The sequence below is a fragment of the Sorex araneus genome, chromosome 4 (genome assembly GCF_027595985.1).
Source record: "Sorex araneus isolate mSorAra2 chromosome 4, mSorAra2.pri, whole genome shotgun sequence".
NCBI lineage: Eukaryota > Metazoa > Chordata > Mammalia > Eulipotyphla > Soricidae > Sorex > Sorex araneus.
In genome coordinates, this window is record NC_073305.1 from 184,873,861 (window position 1) to 184,899,002 (window position 25,142).

The window sequence follows — 25,142 nt, forward strand, 5'->3', positions numbered from 1 at the left end:
CACTGGAAGTCTTAGCCAAGGCAATTAGTCCAGAAAAATAAAAGTCATATTAGAAAGGGACAAGTCACCCCCTGTTTGCAAATTAGATGATCTTTTTTGTTGGAAACCCTAAAGAATGTACATGAGAGTAAATAAGTGTAGTAAAGCTAGAGACTTGAAACCAATATCAGAAAACTAGTTGGGTGGCTAAATATATATAAATCTGACACATACGTTGGGCGACTCAGCCTTTACAAAGGAAGGCTGAGGGTCTGAATCAGTGCAGTGGGGAGGGTGCTTGCCTTACACATGCAGACCCAGTCTTGATCCTCAGCACCTCAAGCCTGTGATCCCGGGCTCCACCAGGTGTGACCCAAAATCTAAGTAAATAAATTTTTAAGAAAATTAAAAAGGAAGACTGAAATATTACACATGGGTAAACCTTGAGGACATTCTGCTAAGTGAAATAACCCTGTCACTAAAGGCCAATTCTCACTTATCTGGGGGTCTAAAGTACTCTCAGAGAAGCAGAGACTCTGATGGTGAGGGGAAGACGGGTTGCTGTTAACGGTTATTCAGATTTTAGTTACACAGATAATTAAGTTCTAAGTATGTGCCACAGCTTGTCTGAGGTTAATGATCCTTTATTTTTTACTTTAGGATGGCTCTTCATGTAAATCTCAAGTGGTCTTAGTACATGTATCTCCAAAGTGTCTAAATTTATTTTGAAGTTTGTTTCTTGTTAATTTGGTGGTGTTTTTGCACATGCCTTTATTTACTTTCACAACATTCTGTTGGTTTTAACAAAGAACCCTTGCATGGATGCCTGTTTGTGCAGGTGGTGGGGCTGGTAGAACCGTACTTCCCAGGTTCCGGCATCACTCCTGAGCCCCCCAGTGGTTTGCCGTCCCAGCAGTGCCAGCCTTGCTCTGAGTGCACGGCTCTCCCAGGACAGACACCCACTTCCTGACGCATGCCTGGGCAAGCTGTGTTGTCACCTGTCTCCCAGGCCTCCACCTGGGCTGTGAAGTGATGTATTCATCGCAGGGAATCACACACACCCACAGACACTCGGTTAGTCTCTTTCCGCCCAAGACTGTCCCTAAGAGGAAAACTCCAGCCCCTTTAGGTTCTTGCCTGAGAGGGCTCCAGGCTGCCTCAAGAATTCACCGTTGGTTCCAAACAACAGTTGACAGCAGAATCTCTGCGGGAGGGTAGGACCCAGCACGAATCAGCAGCAGTTAGCAGCTAGAACAGATAGATGCCCAATCACCGTAGCAAAGTCCCCCTCCTGCTTTAGATGCTGCCCACTGCCCAAACCCTAGTCCCTTCCCTCCTCCTGCCTCAGTCTCCCCATGCAGCTCCCTTTCCCTTCTGCACTGAAAGTCGGTGACCTCACTCAAGCTGGACTCACACTCTTCAGTTGTAGAGTTGTTCATGATTGGGGTTCAGTCATACAATGCTTCAATATCCTTCCCTTCACCAGTGTACATTTCCAACCACCAGTGTCCCCAGTTTTCCTCCTGCCTTCCCCTCCCCCCACTCCAGACTGCCTTTATGGCACTCTCTCTTTCTCTTTCTCTCTTCTCTCCCCCTTCTCCCCCCAACACCCTTTGGGAGTACACTCTCACACTGTTTCTCTTTCCTTTGGTACATTATGGTTTGCAGTACAGGTACTGAAAGGTTTTCATGTTTGTCCCTTTACCTACTTTCAGCGCTCAGTTCTTGTTTAGAGGTTTCACTTCTTGAGCCAGTAACCTAAAATTTGGGCAGGTTCATTTCTTGGTGAACTCTGGAGTCTGGCCAGAGGCATGGAAAGAACCTTGGAGTGTGGGAGCAAGCAAGCAACTACCCAGCCTCTGTTTGGGTAGGCATGGGCAGACCTGCCCCCCTCCAGGGTGCCCCGGACGAGTCTGCCATAAGTGGGTGTCCAGAAACTGTTGGCGACTGGTTGATCTCTTTCAAGATTTATTTATGAGTCTCTGAGGCAGGGCCTGTAGATCAGCTCACATTGTGGCTCCTGAGGTGGTTCATGGGTGTGACTTCTGGGGCTTCTGGAAGTACAGAGAGGTGGGGGGAGATAGCCCATCTTGACTTCCAGGAAGCCTGGAGATTTCTGTCACAAAGACCCACATACCTAAATTGTTGGCTGGTAGTTTCTTGGTGAACTCTATCCTGAGGTGATGGAGTCCTGCCAGAGGCATGGTAGTGACTTTGGGGTGTCAGGAAGCCTGGGGGTGCCGTCAGGTGGCTGATGCTCTCACCAAGCGAGTTCAGGTTTACTTGCCAGTAGTGCTGTGCCCTCCAGGCCCTGGCATGGCGGTGGCAGCAGCGGACACAGCTGGTACTGTGCATGGCTAGGATGCTCTGGTCAGGCTGCAGCTGCTGTTGCTGTAGAACCTGGTCAGGGCTCTCACCCTTGTCCTCAGGCTTGGTCTCAAGATAGAGCCCAGAGAGCTGAAGGGCTTGAAAGAGACCTTCCTCTGAGCTGCAGGTGGCAGCGACAGCAGTGGCAGGGACTGCCCCGGTTATTCCTGGTTGAAAATCTGCTTCAGAGTCTGGCTTGGCTTACCCTTGACAAAGGTCAGAGGCGCTTCAGGTCCTCTCCCATCAGCTAACCCGGAATCAGACTCCTCTCATCAGCCTCACCTTCTCACTCCTGCACCTCCCCCTCCCCCTCCCCCTCTCCTTATCCTCTCTTCTCTCTTCTTTATCTCTCTTGCCCCCACACACACACACCATCTCAGCAAATCCTAATCCTGAATCCTCTGCCCCAAATAAGCTAAACAAATGATACCACCACTTGCCATTTCCCCCTAAATTAAAGACACTTTCACTTCCAAGGATCACCTCATAAAAAGTCCCTTCAGCATTTTCTTTCTTTTTTTTTATTTTTTTGAATCACCGTTAAAAAAATACAAAGCTTTCAGGTTTAAGTCTCAGTCATATAATGATTGAACCCCCATCCCTTCACCAGTGCACATGTTCCACCACCAAGAACCCCAATATACCCCTCTCCCACTCACTCCCCACTTAAGTAGCTAATGATCGTCACTTTATTCTCTCTATACTTTGAATACATTCAATAATAGTTCTCTATTGAAATATTGAATGTATTCAGCATTTTCTTTCTGCCTCATTCAAACTTTCTTCAATATATCATTGATGGTCGATTTTCTCAAGTGGTCTCAGTAATGTCTCCATTAGTCCTAACCCTGAGATTTTAGAAGACTCTCTTTCCTCGTTTTTCCCACCGGTGCCTCATTGGAGGCTCTTTCAGGGTCAGGGGAATGAGACTCATCATTCTTACTGATTTTGGCATATGAATACACCACGGGAGTTTGCCAGGCTCTCCCATGGGGGCAGGAAACTCTCGGTAGCTTGCCAGGTTCTTCGAGAGGGAGAACTAAGCTATAAGATGTTGTGTGGCCATGTGTGCTTCCAGGAGCTTGGTTTTACAGTTTCTGGATGTTGGCCGTTGATGGGATTACATGTGTCCTCTTGTGCGTCTCTGTCTCTTCTGTCTTCTTCTTCTGTCTCCTGTCAGTGCCCCACAATCTTAGTTTATATAGCAAATTGCATAGGGCAGTAGCACAAAGGTGGGTTTAACATTAACAAATCAACAAAGAAGGGTAAGACCATTTCTTGAGGAGATTAACAAAATCTCATCTAAGGAAATCTCATCTAAGGAGATCCACTCAAGGGTGGGATCCACTCAAGGGTGTGTCAGGGTGTGAGCTAGTAATCTGCTTAAATAGTTATGGTAAATTTACTTCTAATATTTCTAGCAATGTCATTCTGTATGAGCACAGTAAGAGATATATCAGTCTTAAAGTTTGGTTCTTCCTGAGGACATTCACTATATATTCCAGACCATAGTCCTCAGGTTAGGTTAGTCTTCCTAACCCCCAGCAGGATCCTCGTCTCATTGTTACTTTTGGATCATGACAGCATTTGTTTATGACCATGCTCTCAACTTATAGTTGAGTATTGTGGCACTTTGGCCTGGCCCATTTTGATGCCAGGGTAGCTCACAGCTTGCCCTGGGTCCATTCCGTCCCTCGTTGAGACCCTGCTTTTGGGGTGCTAGGAACTAAGGGCAGCTGAGTGGAGAAAGCAGATGCCTGGGAGTAAATATTACTGGAGTCAATCAGCTCCCAAGTTACAAAGCATAATATTAACTGTCTTCCTGTGTCCATACAGAAAGGCCATTGCTTTAAGGTAAACTAAGTTCCCTGTGGCAAGGCTAAAAGGACAAACTACTTTATAAAGACAAAATTAAATTAAAAAAATGAAAGTCTAGGCTCTTCAGGTCACCTGTGACCTGTAGAGGCCACTGCTGACAGTGCTCTCAGGCCTGCACTGCCAGCGTCGAACCCGTGCAGGACACCTGTTCTACTCCAAACTCCTGACAAAGGGGAATTTCTCAGACTCTGTCCAACTATCTAGAGTAAAGATTCCGGAAACGTTGGCTAATGTTAGTCTGGTTTCTTACCTGCCCTTCACTAGGGCAGATATTTGGAACCACACTTAAAAAAAACTCCTAATTCTGGGGGCAGGATTGATAGTATCGTGGGTAGGACACTTACCCTGCACGTGGCCTGTCTGGGTTTGATCCCCCAGCACACCATCTGATCCTGGGAGCACTTCCAAGAGTGATCCCTGAGTACAGAGCCAAGAGTGGCCCCAAAATAGATGGACCAAAAGAAAAAAAATCTGGGGCCAGTGATGTAAGTCCATTGTAAAGCACTGTGAAGCCCTGAATTTGACCCCTGGATCTACAAATAAAAAATTAACAATTCTTAAGAGGGGAGCACTGCCATTATTCTCCTATATTGCCTGAATAAGATGAGTAAGGAGAGGCTGCTAAAATCTCAGGGCTGAGTGTAATAGACACGTTCCTGGTATAAACCCGCTCGAGTAAATCGATGAACACCAGGATGACAGTGATACAGTGACAGTGATTGCCTGAATAGCCTTTTCTTACTGGTCTTCATTTTCTTCACAAAATCGACTCCTTTGGTGAAAGAACTTGAATAACATGATCACTCCTCTGGTCTCTGCTACTGCTGCTCTTTCAAAATGTAGATTTGGGACCAGAGAGAGAATACAGTGGATAAGACCTTGTACATGGACAATTGTAATTCAGTCCCACCACCACATATGGTTCCCTCTCCCATTTCCCTCTCCTCCACTCCACTCTCCACCAAGGCACCAGAAGAGACCCCTGAGCACAGAGCCAGAGATAAATATGAGCACCTCTGAGCGTAAGTCATAAAAAAGAAAGAGGGGCTGGAGCGATAGCACAGCGGGTAGGGCGTTTGCCTTGCACACGGCCAACCTGAGTTCGATTCCCAGCATCCCATATGGTCCCCTGAGCACCACCAGGAGTAATTCCTGAATGTGTGAGCCAGTAGTAAGCCCTGTGCATCACTGGGTGTGACCCAAAAAGCAAAAATATAAAATTTTAAAAAAAAATGGAAAGTAAATTTATCCTCAATTCTATACTCATCGATAACCTTTTTACAAATGATTCTGAGTTCTAAATGTATCACAAACTCTACCTCTCCTGTTCTGAGTCACAGATCCTAATTTTTCTAACTCAACAAACCCATGTCAAAGTCAGGCAGAGTTCTTAAATTTTCAAACAATCTGGGCCTGGAACATTAGCACAGTGGGTAGGATGTTTGCCTTGCCACGCGGCAGACCCAGGTTCAATTCCCAGCATCCCATGTGGTCCCCTGAGCACCACCAGGAGTAATTCCTGGGTGCAGAGCCGGGAGTAACCCCTGTGCATCGCTGATTGTAACCCAAAAAGAAAAAAAATTTTTTTAAATCTGATTATGTATGTGTAGTCAGGGATCAAACTCAGAACTTTATGCATGAAACATGCCACATCTACCGCTGAGTCCATTCCGAAATCTGAATTGTTTTATTTATTTATATTTTTAATAATTGTACATTGACAATTATTGAATTGTGAATTCTAAGTGTTCGAAGGGGTAGGTAAGATGAAGGACTCCTTTCTCCCCTCTGCCCCTGGCCTTGCAATTCCATTCCCCAATTCTGTTTCCAGAGCCCTTTGCACACTTCTGCAGAGATACTAGTTAAATGTGTGTTTAATTAGCCCTGGAGTCAGACCACTCTCTTCCACCCCAGATAGCAGTATATGGGTTTCTTTGAAGCATGAGTACACTTCAAAATGGTGCCTGGAAGATTTGAGATAGAATTTCTACAAATGGAAATTATTTAGCATTAAATTTTATTCCTGAGACACAGTCCATCTCCACTGAAAAATGAGAAGCAGAAGCATAGGATAGTCCTTCTGCTGTATGGATTAGTTTGTGTGTCCTTTTCAGCTGTGCAGAGAGGAAATTACTTCATAATTATATGTTTAGCCCAAAGATACAAATTTTTAATTATAGATATTTTGGGTGAGATTTCTTTCCCGTGTTTCTATAGTCAACTGTGAAATTATGTTTCCTTTAAAAAAACAAAACAGGAAATACTCTGCTAATCAGTTGAGCAGTTCTGTCTGATTTTAGTGGCTATTTCTTTAGTTGCAAAACCTTCAAGTCTGTTTTTGAAGCATATTTGAAAACTAATATTCTGAAATTCAACAGGAAGCTCTTTTGTTCTGGTTTTTATTTGGGGGCCACACCTGGCAGTATCCAGGGCTTACTCCTGGCTCTGCACTCAGGGATCACTGAGGGTGGGACGGGGACCCCACGGGGTGCCAAGGTTGAACCCGGGTCAGCTGCATGCTAGGCAAGCACCCTACCCGCTGTACTATCTCTGCCCTTTGAAAGGGAGTTCCTTAAGTAAAGCTGTACTTCAGTGATCTGAGCACAAAAGATCTCTCCCAAAGAGCAAAGGGATGTCACAGCTGGTCCCTTAATTCTCCACGGAGACCTGTGTCAACATTGACCACAATGGGGCTTTTTATCTGCTCCCCCAGTTCTAAATCACAAAAACAAATAACTGAGTGGTAAGTCAGTTCCTTCTAGAAATCCTACTGCTTGCTCATTAAAGTGCGCCACAGAGGTGAACATTTATGCTGGCATCTATTTTTATAGTAGAAATTTCCTAATATGGTCTTTATTCAAGAATTTAGTGTCCAAAGATAAAGATGCTGATGAGATCTCACCTGCTGCGTGTTCCAGAGCATAATTCTCGTGGATGATTCCGCATCCTCTTCCACTCCCTCTGGTGTGTAGCTTAGTTCATTTTAAATTATTGGTAATAGTTAAATTTTTTGAATTGAGCCTGAAAAATAGAATGTAGCATACTGAAACAAAGATATTATATAGCACTTCTGTAATTGTTTGAAATTGCCGGATATTAAAAACTTCCCACAATGAGAGACAGCCTCTGGGGAGGTCTGGCTCCCTCGGCCTTGTTTGGCTCTGGGCACAGCCAGTACTGAGAGCGCATTGTCCGCCCACACGAGAAGTCCCGGACCCGCAGGGGAAGCAGCGGGAAGGGTAGGAGGCAGAAACTGACATCATCCGTATTGGCTTGTCCTCTGAAGAAGGAAAGAAAGAAGTGTTGGTTTGTAGTAACGGCCACTAATGGTCACCGAACATGCAGGCGTCATGTGCGACCTGGGGGCTAAGGCCTGCCCTTGAAAATGGCTCAAGTGGAGTGGGACCCAGAGTGTGCCAGGAACTAGAAGTCCTCACTCTAAGTGTGAACACCTGGACTGGCCACGCCTTTGGAGCCAGTCCTGAAAGAGGATTTGGTCATGGGTATTTGGGGGACAGATGGGATCAGGCCTGTCATCTGGAACAGGTGGCTGCATGGCCTTTACACATCCAGGATTGATGGCCGGCGGGCAGTCGGGTCTGGGCATCTGGGCTTTAGGAGAGCCGGGCATAGTGAAGTCCCTGACTCCGTGCATGACCCTGAGAGGAGCCGAGCGTGGGAAGAGGACCCAGCCCTGCTGAGGGCGCATGAAGGCTTGACCCGGAGCGTGCCCCTCCCGGACGCCCTCTCCTTCGCAGACTCGTCGGCCTTTCTTTTCTGTTATTATTTCGCAGATGACAGTATATAGCATGTTACAGAATTATTTTACATTGCACATTTTTTAAGAGTATGTACATAATTTTATTCTTTTTTCTTGAAGTCCTGGGCTCATGTAAGCTTTATCTTGTTGGAAATAATTAGCATGGAAAGAGCTTGGGTTCCAGGAGGATTGGGGCTCTGGCAATAGCACAGCGGGGAAGGTGCTTGCCTTGCATGTGGCCACCTGCATTCAATTTCCAACACCCCCTGTGATCTTTGATCGCAGAGCCAGGAGAGAGGCTGAAGAGAGAGAACTCCTTCTGGTTGCCCCCCCGGCAAGAGCCGGGGGGGCAGGGTGGGGCCCTCTCCAGGTTTTGCTTCTGAAATGAGTCTACCGTGCGTTTCAGCAAAGGTTGTAAGAAGTAACGTTCTGTATGTTGTTGAAAACTGCCTTCAAGCCAGTTCAGCTCGGCCTCTTCCGAGATGGGAGCAGCTGGGCCCCTCCGTCCCACTGTCCCTGCCTTCTGACGGTGGACACGCATGGTCCCTGCCCACAGCGCAGTTAGTGTTGCACTTCTCATAGTTCCCTGTGCTTCGCCTTCAGACCATGTGCACTGAGAATTCATGTCTGCACAAAAAACATTTTTTGCCTTTAAAATTTCATGTTATTTATTTCAGTTTTTAATAATTGAAATCTAGATGATGTTCAGAGGGATATTTAATGAGAAATTAATTATTCTAAGACAGCTTAGTAAGTTCAGTGCCTATTACTAAACCAATGAAGTGAACTATGTCTTACCTCACAATTAATCTACCTTAATCATCAGCATTCATGTCCTAAAATTGCTTTTCGGTTATCACTGACTTTAATGGGTTCATTGAGCATTAAATATTCGTAATCCCCTGTGTGCCCGAAGCTCTTGTAGGTGCCACAATCATAAAAAGTGGAAGAAGGCAGGAACCTTCGGAGCCTTCAGTAACCTTCCCTTTGTGGAAATTCTAGTCTTGGTAGCCAGGTGGCCTTGGCGTGGCCATTTCTGCAGGGCTCTGTCAGCGCGGCTTTCATTGTGTATGTCTCGGAAACCGGGCAGCTACACCTCACAGAGGCCAGTAGCTGAGCAGAAGATACAGAGTACCGCTTCCTGGGCCCCAGGAGTCCTACTGGGGACACTGCTGTGTCAGGGCGGCTTCTTCTGCTCAAGGGAAACTTTGCCCCCACCCGGCCTTCCTCTACCCCACTGGTTTTGGTGTGGCCTAAACTGACGTGTGGGGCCTGATTTGCTCAGCAAATGCCAAAGTCCCATGCCAGCACAGCCGAGTACTGAGATCAGGATGATTTTGGCAGTGAGGTAAAGCTTTAAGGACAGTGCTTAGCACGTCCTGCACTTGTGGTGAGAGGATGCACGGCACTGGTGGGGTACAGCTTTGGTTATTGCCATTTCTGTGCGTATTCACTGAGTAATGAAACAAACCACCTCAGAAGCATCTCTTTAAAATACGTTTTGATAGTGCCAAGCATAACCAGATGTTTTTGGTCAGGCATACACACCGGTGTTTCTTATTTGTCGTATGTGGAATTGAACCCAGGATCTCACAAATTTGCTCTAATTCCAAACTACATCCCCAGCCCTATAAATTTGTGTAGTCCCTAGTAATGACCCTCTGCTACGCCTTTTCTTTAAACCTCCCCTTCCAACCAAAACTCAAAGGCAGAAAATAATCCCAAAATTTGATTTATGTTTTTGCCAGTCAGAAATGCCTGTATAATAGGACAAATGCTTTTACTGTGCTGTTTTCATATTCAGAGGACTGAAAACTTGTATACGTGGCTCAGTGGTATATGTGATGCTTTGTGTTGCTGTCAGTTAACTGCTTTGATTGTCCCCGTTCTCAGTGGATTCGGGCTTCCTACACCATGTGTCGGCAAGTCACCTGGCGTGAATCCCGCCTCTGCTCCTTGGTTGCAGGTGCTGTTCGGCACGGCGGACGGCCAGGTGATCGTCATGGACTGCCACGGCAGGATGCTGGCCCACGTGCTGCTGCATGAGTCCGACGGCATCCTCAGCATGTCCTGGAACTACCCCGCCTTCCTGGTGGAGGACAGCAGCGAGAGCGACACTGACTCTGACGACTACTCACCCCCACAAGGTAGCGTGCTTGGGGCCGCCCGCACTCCGCCCTGGGTCTGGCCCCCCTCGCTGTGCTCTGCCTCGCGCTTGCTGAACTTTTTCAGGCTCTAAAATGAGACTCTGGGCTTTTCTGGATCCCTGTGGTGGTGTTGTGGGTCTTAGCTGCTTAATGAGACGAGAACTGAAGATGGAAAATGCGGGGCCATTACTGTCACTTAGTGTGTGGCGGCCCAGGTCCCTGAGTGTGGCAGAAAGGGTGGCGCTCTCGGGAGCAGGCAACTACAAGGTTCACCACCACTTCCTGGCTCCTGACTTGTTCGGCCAGAGGCTCTTTGAGGAGGGCAGAAGCTGTGAGCCCCCCAAGAGGTTAGATAGACCAGGGTTAGTGGACACCCGAGTTACCCTGGAGTAAAGGGTTGTGTCAGGCTTGACGGGGACAGTTGCACACGCCAGCACCTCCCACAGCCCATCCGTGCACCTGCCTCTTTCTTCAGATGAACACGAGACCGTGAAGGAGCGAGAGAGGTGTCCAGTGACCACACTGCACGGGACACCTGCCCTTGGCCTGCACAGCCGTGCTCATACTCAGTCCTTCCACCCTTTCCTGGAGGGCTCATCCAGGAGCAGTATTCAGAATGTTCTTCCCAGCGGGACATTTTTGCGGGGGGCTGGGGGCAGAGGGCACAGCTGGCAGAGCTCAGGGTTTACTCCTGTCTCTGCATCCAGGAATCACGCCTAGCAGTGCTCAGGGAGAGCGTGTGGTGTCAGGGATGGAACCAGGCTCTGCCGCATGCCAGGCAAACTCCCATCACCCTGCCTGTCACAGTCTCCCCACCCCCACTTTCTCCTGCTGTTTCGGACGTGCTGGTGGGTGATGTGAGGTGTGTGCTTAGTTTTTGTTTTGTTTTGGACTGGGGAGGGACGCCAGGGACGAAGCAGGGCCTCCTGCCTGTGAGCTCTGTGCTGCCATTCCCCCCGGCGCCATATACTCGAATGATTATTGAATATGCTGTGCTCTCTGGGGGTTCAGAGCAGCCAACGGACGTGTTTCTGGGCTCTTGGGTCTGACACCCAGGAGTCCATTTAGGACCATTTCTGGGAGCCTGTGGGGACTCGGGGTCCAGCGAGGACCTTTCTGAGCAAGGTCCAGATCGTTTCTGCTGAGGAGTGACAGCAGCATCTTGGGTTACTAGGCTCAGCGTACTCTTAAAGCAGAACTTAGTTGAACTTGGCCCCCTCTATCACAAAGAGCAGACTGCGATCCAGAGAGCAGGTTACGGAGCGCGTCTCGAGTAAGCCCCCGTGCGCTGCCAGCCGCAGGCAGCAAAGATTTCCTCAGGGCCCTGGGAACTTGGAGCACAGAGAGCGACAGCAAAGAGCCTGCGCCTGGGATCTGTGACAGGCGGACTCGGGGTCAGCGGCCGATGTCAGGCAGGCCCACCTGGCTGGCTGCCAGAGATAAGCTCGGTGTGGGTGGGAAACGGCCCCAGGAGCCTTGACAGAAGGCCCTGATTCATCACAACCCAGGGGCGAGGCTGACTTCCCACTGTTTGAAACATGGGGAAGAATTTAGAACATCGCCCGTCATGGCTCTTCCGCAGTAGCCGATGGGTTCTCCTTTCTCCTGAAAGACTGACCAAGGAACCTCCCGGAACCTGATTCTCTCTGCCGCACTGCGGGTGACAAGCAGCGTTGCTTCGTGAGCCGCATAAACTCCGACCTTCCCTCCAGCTCAGGGCCTCTTACACTCTCGCCTTATCCAAAAGCCAGAGTGGCAGAAAGCGTTTGGCTGTGTGTATTCACTTCTAGAACATTCACTGAGGACAATTTTCTCTGCATGTAGGATCAGGATCAGTAGAGCATTTTCATCCCCCTGTCCACCATCCTCTCACACAGTAGAAACACACGAGACCGACTTACTTGTGGGCAGTATCAGAACCACGTCACACACCGACACGCATGCATGTTAGCTTGCTGCACACACCCTGTCCAGCTACAGCAGAGCCCGGGCACCAGCTCGTGCCCTCGGAGCTGTCTGTCCTGCTCCTGCGCCCCTTGCCCTGTGAGCCGGCAGCTCCTGAGGCTGCAGAGACAGTTGCTTCACCTCACTCCTGTCATCGCTTTCTGCCCAGGAAAGTTTGTATGCCTTTGTGTGTATTGTATGTGGAGTCAGCATACAAGTAAAACATTTACTGATAATAAATTATAAATTCATTTTAGGACCAGAGCTATAGTACGGCAGGCAGGGCACTTGCCTTGCATGCAGCCAACCCAGGCTTGATGCCTGGTGCTCCAGAGGGTCTCTGGAGCCCCACCAAGAGTGACCCTGGGTCTCAAAGCCGAGTAAGCCCTGAGCACCACCTGGTGTGGTTCAAAAACAAAACAAAGTAAAAAATATTTTTCTCAAGAAATTTTTGAGATTTTTTTTGAGATTATATTTAGCTACGTGCCCCCATGTGGAGTCAGACCCCACAATTTAGGAAACTGGGATATAATGTTCTTGTTTGTGCCCACTCAGAGTCTGGTTGGTGTTGTCAGGAAGTTTGGGGTGTGGGGAGTGTGTGGTTGGGGCTGCCCTCAGCACTGCCCGCGGGCTGCTCTCAGCATAATGCAGCCCTTGGGTTCCCTCCTGGCCCCTCAGAGTTTCTCTGACACTGCAAAACAGTGGCCTTGGGTTTGGGCTGTGTGCGTGTGGCCTCTTTCTTACCCAGCGCCTTTGTTCCTGCAGATGGTCCGGCAGCATATCCCATCCCGGTGCAGAACATCAAGCCACTGCTCACCGTCAGCTTCACCTCAGGAGACATCAGCTTAATGAGCAACTACGACGACTTGTCTCCTACCGTCATCCGCTCAGGGCTGAAAGGTACGAGCCGAGCAGGGCCGCTTCCCCGGGCGGGGACTGGCCGCCTCCTGCGGACACTTGCAGGCCCGCTGAGTCTGTTGAGGAAGGCCGCTCCTGCTGCTCTGCCGAGCTCACCTGTCTCCACCTGGCCTTCCCACAGGGACAGGAATGGGCCTCCCACAGGTCCACACAGCAGCGGAGACAGCAGCCACTGGACGCTTATAAAGACTGCTGAGTGGGAAAGTCACCTTGACAAGCTGGTGGGCGTTCCACAGTCACTAGCCTGGGCTGTCAAGGTGAAGGTCATGGCCAAGTCTGCTGCCTTCCTGGCAGGCCATCTGAGATGCTATTAGCCCTGAGAGGCCCCTGGCCTGCGTGTTGCGGTCCTGAGTTGTCTCCTTGGCATCTGTTGGTTCCCCCACCCCCTGAACACAATGAGTGCTCCCATTCCTAAAGCAAAGTCTGTGTCCAGTGTTCTGAGCCAGGGGAAGACAGTTGTGTCCTGGGGAGGGCAGTTCTGTGTCTGCAGGCTTCAGGCCGAATGCAGGTATTCCTCTGGAAGGGCAGGAGGGGCGATCCAGAGCCTCTGTCATCTTGTCCTTCAGAACTAACTGACCGTCAGTCCCGAGGCCTGGCCACAGACAGCTGTGAACTGCAAGCATAGCACAACTCTCGCCGAGAGCCTGCGCGGCTGCTGGCTGGAAGGGGCCGTACCTGTGAGGTCCCGTTCCCACCCCACCCCCAGCCCTCTCCCAGCACTTACTAAGTCTGCTTTTAAACCCTTGGTTATTTTTAGAAGCTTGTTATACTCCATTTTGTTAATCAAGACTCAGATGGTAAGGAATTATTTGGCCTCAACTCCTAAGGGATATGAAATCGGTTTTAGTCCTTTATCTCAAAAAAACAGCCCTGTTAGGAGCTGAGTAAGTATGTTTTTGTGATGATGCTGAACTTAAATCTCTGTGTTTTTTGAAAGTTTCTTTCTGGATTTTCTATCTTTAATGGAACTAAAATAGCCATTAGGGAGCCGGTGCAATAGTACAGTGGGTAAGGCGTTTGCCTTGCAGGTGGCCACTCATGGCCGACCCGGATTCAATTGCTGACATCCTACCTGGTCCCCCAAGGGTCACCACAAGTAATTCCTGAGTGCAGAACCAGGAGTAACCCCTGAGCGTTGTTGGTGTGGCCCCCAAACAAACAAAATATAGCCATTAGGAATTCTCCCATAGACTATTTAGTAACTCGAGCTGTACTGTTTTTCTTGAAAATTACATTTTCAAAACTCAAAACCAAGTGTGTTAATTTCACCAGGAGCTATCTCTCCCTCCTTATAGTCCCATTTTTTTCTCTATCAAATATCCAATCAGGACTGAAAATAATACAGTCATTACTTAGTTCTTCCGTGATCTTTGTAGGTAAAATTTCCCATTTGCTTCTGGAAGCCTTTTTCCAAACAAAAAAGGCCTTCTGGGCTGTTTCAGTTTGCCTCTGGCAGGCAGAGGTTGTGTGGGAGCAGCACGTGAGGGGCCACAGGAGGGGCCGTGTGGAGCCGGGGCCCACGGTAGCACCCCGGAAGTGAAGTCTGAGCCCGCAGGACAGGCAGTTCAGCTTCTGCTCGTGGCCTGAGGAGATGGAAAGCTCTGTTGCGGGGCTCCTCGGCCTTCGGCGAGGAGGTGCTGGGCTCCATCTTCCTCATCGAGGAAAAGGCCGAGGTTGAGGTGCACTGGCGTCATGCAGGACCCGCTGCTGCCGCATGTTTCTGTGCTGTCCTAGCAGCAGGCTTTGAAGGGTTCGCTCTTTCCCCTGCTGTGACAAGCAGTCATTCTTCCCCACTGCTCTGTGGCTGGTTTGTTTTTTTTTTAATTTAATTTTTTATTTTTAATTGAATTGCTGTGAGATAGATCCTTACAAAGCTGTTCATGGTTAGGTTTCAGCCATACAGTGTACTAATACCATCCTTCCACCAGTGTACATTTCCTAGCACCAGTGTCTCCAGTTTCCCTTCCACCACCCCAGTCCCATCCCAGCCTCTCTCTCTCTCTCTCTCTCTCTCTCTCTCTCTCTCTCTCTCTCTCTCTCTCTCTCTCTCTCTCTCTCTCTCTCTCTCTCTCTCTCTCTCTCTCTCTCTCTCTCTCTCTCTCTCTCTCTCTCTCTCTCTCTCTCTCTCTCTCTCTCTCTCTCTGTGTCACTCTCTCTCTCTGTCTCTGTCTCTGTCTCTCTCTCTTCCTCCCCCCGCCCCCCACTTCCCGCTTCTGCTTTTGGGCATTATGGTTTGCAATACAGATGCTGACAGATTGTTGTATACATCTCTTTACCTACTTTTAACTACTTTTAACTCCTAGGTCTTGTCTGGCATGATCATTCTCAATGGTTATTGTCATTCTGTAGATTGTTTTTGATCCTGGTTGAATGCCATTGACACAGCTGACCTCTGGCACCTTCTTCCCTGTCACACTCAGTGCTGGCCCCAGAAAGGCACTCAGCGTCTCTGTTCCTACCTCTGAGAACATCAGGACTTTTCTGGAGCAATTAGGTGGCTCATAGGAAACATGATTTCTGTCAGAATTTCTCTCCTGTCGCTCGGGTGGCCCAGACCTTCTGTCCCACTGCCTGTCCCCTGCATTGAGGAGGCTTTGCTGAGGAAGTTCTGCCTTGAGCAAAAGTTGGCAAAGGAGCAGTCCAGCTTCAGGGACATCCTTTTCATCTTTTCTTCGCCTTCTCTCGGGTTTTACTGACAGCGCCCTGAAGGACTACAGAGCACACAGAGGACAGAAAAGTAGAAGTTTCTTGGCATGTGTGTGGTGCTGCCCTGTTGGGGTGCTCACGAGGAACAGCTCAAGGGTTGCATTGAGCCAGGGCATATAGTGCAGCGTCTGTGCAGAACAAAGCGCTTTCAGAGAAGGGACAAAGCAAGGAACAGGTCTCGAGGATTCCAGGGCAGCAGATTGTGGGGGACTGGAGAACACCCAGACTAGTCAAGGTCATGATGTGACCGTGCTCGTGTCCTTTCCCTGGACACGGGCTGGAAGGACCTCCTCCGGTGACAGCGTCTGTTGTCCCAGGGGGAGTGCAGGTGAGTGCAGCAGAGGGAGCCCTGGTGTCTGCCTTCAGCTCATGGTGACCCCGGCCTGAAAGCCACCTGCGCTGCTCCGCAGGGCAAGGAATTCCTGCCACGCCCCACACTTGTGTGACCCAGCAGAGTTCTCTGGTATCAAAGCCAGCCTGCGTGGGCACTTCTCCTTTTACTCCACTGGAAGAAGCCAGCCCCTGGGTTTTATTTCTTGATTGGACAGAATTTTATGGAATTTCCCTTTTGCCATTTCACAAGAGCACTGAGCAAGTTCAAGGGACTCCTGAGGGCGGATGGCGGGCCCAGTTGGTGTTTCTCTCCAGTGGCTCCTGAGAGCAGGTGGCGGGCTCGGTGGACTCTCTTAAAGGTGGGTGCTATGCTTAGTGGTTCTCCCACATTGAGTGTGTGCTTAGATACTGGGATCTTATTCTAGTCACTGAAAGCATTGTTATTTAAGAGAAAAACAAGTGTACCTTCACGCGCTTTACGACTTCTGTTTGTCTCTGTCTCCCTCGCCACCTCTCTCACCTCCTCTGCTTTCCCACCCGACCTCCTCTCTCTGAAGAGAAACCCACAGGCTGTTACAGCTTTCCCTGCCCCAGCCTTCCCATCTTCCCCCATAAGACCTAGTGAGCCTCAGACTTCCTGGGGTTTGGGTGCTTAGCCAGGTTCTTGCTATTCCTTCTCCACTCACACTTGTGTGCCTCTTCGTGACCAACACTAATACAGCACAGGCTCTCACTAACACGGGAGAGCCATGTCTCATTCGGACTCCCTGTAAAACCAGGCCTCACCGGGCTTTCCCCAATAAAGACTTCCCTGCGTCTTCTCTGACTGCAAAGGTAGCCTTGTTCTGCTGACTGACTGGAAACTGAGTAAGCGTTCACACGTGCCTCAGAATCATCAGAAAGTCTGTACTTGGGAGCAGGGGCTCTTGGCTGTCTGGAACTCTGGAACTCTCCATTTTCTCCTGTGGAGGCTCCTAATCACTGTGCAAAGAGCATCAGGAAATGTGGAAAGAGGCTATTTCTGATTTGGAGTTTTTTGGGTGTTTTAATTGGGTCACACCCGACTTAGGCCCAACTCTGCGCTCAGGGGTACACAGGAAATAGTGTGGTGTAGGGGACTGAACCCAGGGCAGCTGCTTGCAAGGCAAGAGTCTTAACACGTGTACCATCTCTCTGGCCTATTCCTGGTTGTATTTCATGTAAAAAATCACAGAAACAGTCCTGGAGAGATAGTCCAGTGGTTAAGGCCTGGCATATGGTCAAGTACCAAGTTTCCCAACCAGGATTTTTGTTTCAGAGAGTCTAATGAATGAAACTTACTAAAGTATTGGGCAGAGCTATTTAGAATTGTTGCCTAAGAGGAGACGGCCTCACAGCCGAATTCCTGCTGCCCAGCCCACGTCAGGCCTTGCATCGTGAGGCCTCGTCCCGGTGAAGCCATGCATGCTGGGGGCCTTGCTCAACGCACTGGCTGCTCGGAAACATGGCTTGGAAGGAAGTGCCTGGAGCACCAGCCTGTCCTTCGTGTTGGCGGGGGTTGGTCTTTTCTGTGCGTTCCTTAAGTCAGTGTCAAAGAAAATGACGGTTCCTGCAGGAAATGCTGCTCAAGCGCCCGGTTCTTCTTCCTGAGTCCCACTCCGGAGTTCTTTACCATTCCTCTGACCTGCAACTGTTGTGGGGTCGGGAATCTTGTGCGTGCTCCACTCCTGAATGCCCTGTGGACGCAGGGGACAGGACAGGAAACTGCATTGTTCTGCAGGGCTTCCTCTGCGCTCGGTATGGGCGTCCCATCTCCATCACAGAAATGCAGCCTGGTGTGACCAAGGGGCAGCTTTGGCAAGTGGGTTGAGTCCAGGCTTCAGGGCTTCTGGTAAGACAGATGCTGTTGTGCCATCTTGGTGGGAAACTGAGTCTTCTCAGTACTCACAGCTTGTGTAACAGCAAGAGGCGAGTGCATTGTTCTCTGTGGCCCAGGACCCCTGTTCCCTTGCTGCAGTTCACAGTCCTGAGTGGCCTGTAGGTGGCCTCGTGTCTCAGTGGGAACCTTCCTCTGACAGCATGGCCCCCCAACAGAAGTGCTCCCCTCACCCCCAGGACTTCATAGCGAGCTGGATACGAATGAGGGCCTCCATGTGCACATCTGACCTGGTTCTGAACCCCGTCTGCCGTGCACGGAATCCACATGAATGTACTCTGGGGCCGGCTCAGTTGGGGTTTTCCTTTTAACATTTATAAACTCTGGTTCATCGGGGTGGGCTGGGGTCCGTGTCCCTGCAGAGGAACTTGGGATGAACCGTCGTGGGTTTTGTTATTCTGCCTGTTGTCTCAGGGCTCTGTAGGTCCCGTGCGGGTTCTGCATATCAGGAGTTGGCTCGCCAGCTCCGTCACCTGAGCTTCCCCCCTGCTGGATGCTTGCAGGGGAGCCACAGTGCCCTCGCCACCGTCTTTCCAATGGAGAATATCTCTTCGGAGAAGTGCTCCTTGCCATCCTCCTGGGACGTGAGGAGGAGCCCGTTACCTGTGCACGGCATCTCTGGAGGTCACGTCCTGGTACTGATCATTTTCCTCTTTGTGATTGCAGAGGTAGTGGCCCAGTGGTGCACGCAAGGGGACCTCCTGGCAGTCGCTGGAATGGAAAAGCAAACCCTGCTGGGCGACCTTCCCAACGGCCCTCTCCTGAAGAGTGCCATGGTCAAGTTCTACAATGTCCGCGGGGAGCACATATTTACCCTGGACACGCTCGTTCAGGTAAGGCTGTGTGCAAACCGTCTCTGTGTTAGTGTGTCCAGTTTCTGTGAGCAGACACAGGGAAGCTGATCCCACACTCGCCAGCTTTGCCAGGTAGTGCTCGTTTGCTGATCCTCTCTGAGTTATGGGCCATCTACCAGGAGCTGTCGGTGTGCAAGAGTCTGCCGTGTAACAGAATGATTCCTCCGCCAGCGGAGGGAGCTGGTGCTCTGCAGCTTCAGGTAGAAAACAGAAGGGTGCAGAGCCGCCGCTTACTCGTGCTCAACGCTGGCTATGCATGCCGGTCGTGACCTTCGACACTTCTGCCAAGTTATTATCAAACAGTATGTTAAAAAACTGCCAGGAGTGAGATGGGCACAATTGCCACCTTCCTGCAGGCTTTTATCTCGAAGTCTCTCTGAACCAGTCTGTATCTGCTGCGAGTCTGTCAGAGAGAACTCTGAGCAGCCCGAGAAGGCAGGCTGGGAATAAGCCGGCAGTTGGCATGACAGCAAGCGGCTCCCGCTGACCAGCTCACCCGGGGGCGAGTGGAGCAGTGGGGGGAGTCTGCAAGGAGACGTGGATGTTGATCAGATTTGTCCCTTTTTGATTGTGCTAAACCTGCCATCTTAACTCTTTGGGTTTTGGTTATTTTTTTAATTTTAATTTAAAAGTACGGGGCCACACCTGGTGGTGCTCAGGGCTTACTCCCGGCTCTGTGCTCAGGGCTCACTGCTGGTGAGGCTTGAGGGACTGTGGGGTGCCAAAGATCAAACCTGGGTCAGCCTCGTGCCAGGCCCGAGTTCTACCCACTTTACAATCACTCTGGGCCGCCCCCTCCAGACCATTAAAGTGTACTGTTCAGTACAGTAGTGTTACACATGTCCCATGTTGTATAACTGATCTCCAGCACTTTTCCACCTTCAGAAATGGAGCTCTGCACCCACTTACCAACTTTTGTCAGCCCCTAGCCGTGCCCTCTAGCTTCTTTGGCCCAGTATTTCTCCTCTGGGTTCCTTGACCATCATGGGCCTCGTGTTGTCCTTTCTTTCCAAGGTTCTGCACCCTCTTGCCTGCCCTCCTTACCCATAGTCACATGGGTTGCTTTCACCCTTGGGTGCTGCATGTGAGTGTGGCGCTCACCCCTTCCTTCCGTCTGTGTGCGTCTTCCCGGGAGGGGGGATGCTCCCGCCCAGTGTTGCTGCACGGCTCTTGAGGAACTGCCCTGCTGTCGCCCGTGGCAGCTGCACTGTTTCTCCTCCCCCGCGTGCCTGGTCCCAAGGCTGTCACCGGGAACAGTGCACACACCTTGCTGTGTTCAGATGACAGCCCTCCTGCTGGGGTGGGGGGAGGGGAGGCATATCGCCCCGTGGTTTCCTGCCACTGAGTAATGTGGAGCATATCTTCATGGTTTTATGAACCATTTGTAGCATCCTCGGACAAGCTAGCTTGTTTTGCTCCTTTCTCAAGCACCCTGCTCTGTGGGAGGACTCTGCGGACGGAACTGAGCTCCAAGCTGGAGCAGTTATCCCGTGGGTAGAGCATCATTCGCCTTGCATGTGTCTGACCCAGGTTCAAGCATAGTATCACATCTGATCACGCCAGGAGTGATTCCTGAGTGCAGAGTCAGGAGTCATTCCTGAGCACCACCAGGCGTGGCCGAAAAACATGAGAACTGAGCCGTCTGCTGGTTACGAGGGATGTGACAGGCTGAAAGGAAATCTCCGTTGAAGCCGGTGTGTGGTTGTGGGTTGAAAGGCTCGCTGTCGTGCTTCTCCGCAGTCCGTGGAGGCAGACAGTACAGTTCGTCCCAGCTTAGGAGGAAGTGCAAAGGTTTTGCAGTAAAGTCACAAAAGGGGAGAAATCTAATAAACTATTCAAGACATCCTAGAAATGAGGGATCATAAGCCGGGTGGGCGGATGACTAATGCCCTGGGCCTGGGCAGTGACCTGTCATGCTCAGTGGGCTCTTTACTCCCAGCCGTGTTAAGGGACCAGGCAGTGCCAGGGACCGAACCAGGATTGGCCTCAGGCAAGGCTGGCACCTGCCCCCTGATCAGCGCTCTGGTCCATTTTCCCACTTTGAATAGAAAGAAGTGGCTGAAGCCGAGTGGCTGAGCTCGGGGAAAGCAGAAGTCGAGTACAGCTGACGCCATCAGTGTAAGACCAAGGTGTATAGCAAATGAGCATAGATTTTGGGGTCCCCAGGGACTGAAGCCATGGCCATCCTGCCAGTTTGCCTGGAGCACGGTACAGCCCAGCTTCCTTTGTTCAGTAGGTTGCTCAGGCCCTGTGCCTTCTCATGTGGCCGCATGCTGTAATCCCGACAAACGGAAGGACAAATGGGCAAGGACAGAACAGTCATCTTGGTGTTGCGGAGACTTTTGTTGTTGAAATGTGTGAGAATAGAAGCAGAGTCCTAGTGTCACTCAGCATTGTCCTCTTTGGTCTGACGCAGAGGCCCCTTCCTGCCAGTGCCCTGCTCTGTCTGGCATGTCCCTCCCCTCCACCTCAGCCCAGGGGCTCAGTCCTCAGTGCCAGCTCTGCCCTGTCTTTCCGGAACCTGCCCCCCAGCTGCAGCCTCCTCTCTCTGACCTCTCTGGGCACTGCACTGCTTTCTTCTTGTTGGCCTGTCTCCTCTCACAGCAGAGCCCGTGCTTTCTTGCTTCCTCATCGGCGCTGTGTCCGATGGAGTGGAAGCACGCAGCCTCGCCATTGTGGCTTTCTCCTCAGCTCTCTTCCCTTGCAGAACTTGGGTCTGAAGTCTGTTTGGGAACCAGGAGCTTGACTCACCTCCCTTTCAAGAAAAGTAGCCCTCAGCCTCTCCACATTGCCATAAATCATTGACTCTTTTTCCATATGAGGGTTTGTATCAACCACTTGAAACATTGCCTCTGTAACACAAAGTTTTAAAATAAAATTGTTAGGGGCTAGAGCGATAGCACAGCGGGTAGGGTGTTTGCCTTGCACGCGGCCGACCCGGGTTCGATTCCCAGCATCCCATATGGTCCCCTGAGCACCACTGGGAGTAATTCCTGAGTGCAGAGCCAGGAGTAACCCTTGTGCATCGCCAGGTGTGACCCAAAAAGCAAAATAAATAAATAAATAAATAAATAAATAAAATTGTTAAAAATCAAGCACAATATTATATGTAGCACCAACCTAACTCTTACCTAATGATTCTAAAAGCATGTTATCTGTGCTATGCTAGTCAAAGAGGCCACAGGCAGGGAAATTTTTATAGCAGGAAGGAAGTTAGGCAATTTATTGGGCTGTTTATAAAAAGAACTAAATGCAGTTTAGATTGGATAATTTATTTCCAAGTTAATTAGATTGCCGGCTCTTGCATGCAAGCCATTGCCCAGCTCAAACTTGCAGCAGCCTCAGCTTTGAGTTGATTCTCCTGATTTATGTATAATAGCAGTGTCTGCAGCTGAACCTCTTAGAGAGAAATATACCTCATGTTTTCCTTCCCATATAATTTCAAGTCCCGTGGTTTATCTCATTAACCATTATCTGTGGCTGTCTAAGTATAATCAAATATCTGATCCTCTGACAGCAGATTGTTAGTTAGTGCCTCTGACTGGAGTTTGCAGGTTTTGGCACTTTTGGTCTGGGCTTTGGTGGTTTTTGTGACTGGAGCATTCCTTTGGCCCATTGACACTTCCCGAAGTGTACTCTGCTTACCTGCTCGCCTCAGATTCAGACGGGAGACATATGTGACCATCCCTACGCAAATGAAGATTAGAATGCTGATTGACTTCACAGTGGTAGCCCGCCTTCTAAAAATAGAGCCTGTGCGATTTGAGAAGAGATTAAGTCCACGCATTTACAGCTGGGTTTGTCCTGCGCAGACAGCAGCTGCTCGGGCAGAGCGTCCATCTGTGCAGCTGCTGTGCTCCCGGGGTTACTGTCCGTGAATGCTCGGCGCATCCTCCTGCAGCTCCCGGGAGCGTGGGCAGTGTGCTGACCGTGAGCCTGAGGACTGACAGGGCACTTGGAACAGCAGCTGTGGGGGTAAAAGCGCCAGAAATGAGCCTGTATAAAAGCAGGAAGGGCCGTAGTGATAGCAGGTCGGGGGCGCGCCGTCCACGCTGCTGGCCCAGAGTCAGTCCCTGACACGCCGTACAGTCCTCTGAGCCCCACCAGGAGTAGGTCCTAAGCACAGCCGAGTGTGGCCCCAAAACCAAAACAAACCAAAAAGTGTCATGATACTCAGGATGAAAGGACATGAGAAAGGATTTTTGTGTGTGAATTTTTCTCTCTCGTTCTGTCAGAATATAGGGGAAGTGGGGCATTGTGTGAACTGTAGAGTTATACCCCCTGGATTGGGTGTACTTAGTGCATACACTTACCGCACCTGCATCGCTTCACATAATGAATGACCTTTTCTTCTTTGTGGTCCCAAGGCTTACCTTCCCTCTGTTCTTCCAGCAGTGTTTCCGGTGGCTAAGCCAGACTGCTGACTCTTGTGCCCTCGCTGAGAGTCAAATCCCACATCAAAGCGCTTCCTGCAGGCTGCTGGGGCTTGTCGGGACACTGAGGGCAACGCTCAACCCACCTTGAACTCAAGCAGTAATTATAGTAATTAATTTCCCTGCTCTCAGTGAGAGAAGCCGTGCTCACTACTGCTAAATCCGCCCCGATTTTTCCAGTACAACCTGAAACATTAGTAATTCAGAGGTGCCCATACTGGGTTGGCTGCTTTATCTTCTCTGGAGTACGTTCTATAAAAGGGAAGTAAATGTGGGGCTGGCAAGACGAGGCCCTTGCCTTGCGCATTGCAAGGTTTCGTTCCTGGCACCGCTCTGGTCGCCTGAGCTCGCCAGGGGTGGTCCCTGTGCACGGCCAGGAATGGCTCCAAAATGAAAGCAGCAAAAGTAGAAAAAGAGAGAATGAGCGTGGGACAGTGGGTCACCTGCTGGAGTAGCGGTCACCGGCTCCATGAGGTTGGCAGGTGCTGCTTGCCAGTGAGCTGCAGGGAGATGCGGGGCTCTGCGAGGGGCCTTTCCCAAGGGGTTCCAGACACCTGGCAGGCGCCTGCACTTCTCCAGGCTGCCTGTTCTCAGCCCTCCTGTCTCCCTGGTCCTTGCAGGGCTTCCTGGCGTGGGACTGCCCAGGGGGTGCTAGCCCTCTGCTCTTGGGAACTGTCAGCGAGAGTAATGCTGTCGGGGCCAGAGCCATGGTACAGCAGGGAGGGTGCCTGCCTTGCATACGGCCAACTCGGGTTCGATCCCCGGCATCCCATATGTTCCCCCGCGCACTGCCACAAGTAATTCCTGAGTGCGGAGCCAGGAGCCACTCCTGCACATCCCCAGGTGTTGCCCCGGGCCTTCTCCATGCACTGTGCTCAGGGCTGCTTGGGGCTGAGGGGGCTGAGGAGAAAGCTGAGGGGGCGTGTGTGCGTTCTCTCTGTGACAGACTGGCAGATAGTGTTGGATGGGACACCCATGCTCCTCAGGTGGCCACGTCACCATCTTGATGTTCAGAGAGGCAGTGCCCGGTGGGAGATGGACAGCGGTCACTTGACAGTATGACCCGCTACTCCGCCTCTCCACCTGCATTTGTGTGCAGAGCGCAGCCAGGGCCCCCTGAGAGCAGGCGCGCCGACTGCCCCTGCAGCACCCTGGAGCCCAGGGGGTTCTTGAGGCAGGACTTCAGGGTGATGTTTAGGAGCAGACGCGAGGGTGCATTAGATTTCCATCCAGCTTGGCGGCCTGTGTCTGTTTGGGGGCCCTTTGTGACAAATTGGAGAGGCATAGCTACCAAGGGAGAGCGTCACAGCATCCCCCAAGCCGGACCCCGTGTGAAGAAGGAGACTCACCTTGGAAAGCAGAGCTAGAAGGAAGGGTGGGGGTGAGGGGAGGGACATAAACCTGTCGCCACATTGGAACCATGGGCGATGGGCTGCAGAGGGATGGGACGGCAGGAGGGAATAGCCCCTCTTTCTCAGGTGCTCGTGCTCCCTGAAACTCTCTCTCAGCTCTGGCCTGAGAGTGGTGTCCTAGGAGGCCTTGGGCCAAGGTGTATTTTTAAGTTTTCCACAAGTCCAAAAGGAACTTGTGCGCTGACCTACGTGGCAGGGTGAGCCTTTCACTGCATTGCACATGTGCTCTTTCTTCTCTCTGGGCAGTGCTCTGCATCTCCAGGCCTCTCGGAGAGGGCGCCCCTGTGTCCTGGCACGGGGCCTTGCATTCTTGCTCTGAGAATGGAGGGAGAAAAGTTCTCTTCACCTCTGCTTTTTTGTCTTGAAGTTGAAACGAGGCTTAGGCGACCCTGAGGACCACTCATAGCGAATGTCTTCATGTCCTTTCATCTTGACGTCCATCACTGAAGTGTTGGGAAAACTCTGCTTCTCTCCGTCTCGCATGAGCTCTGCCCCA

The 25,142-nt window shown here is 50.7% G+C and overlaps 1 protein-coding gene across 2 annotated transcripts in view; it reads left to right on the plus strand.

Annotated features, from left to right (window-relative positions):
• The window catches only part of TULP4 (TUB like protein 4), a 232,186-nt gene that overhangs the window by 172,100 nt on the left and 34,944 nt on the right, over positions 1-25,142 (plus strand). For both annotated transcript variants that reach the window (XM_055135765.1, XM_055135766.1), the window contains exons 5-7: positions 9,951-10,131; positions 12,841-12,975; positions 18,614-18,780. In XM_055135765.1, the coding sequence (XP_054991740.1) occupies positions 9,951-10,131; positions 12,841-12,975; positions 18,614-18,780 (483 nt within the window). The remainder of the gene's footprint in view (positions 1-9,950; positions 10,132-12,840; positions 12,976-18,613; positions 18,781-25,142) is intronic.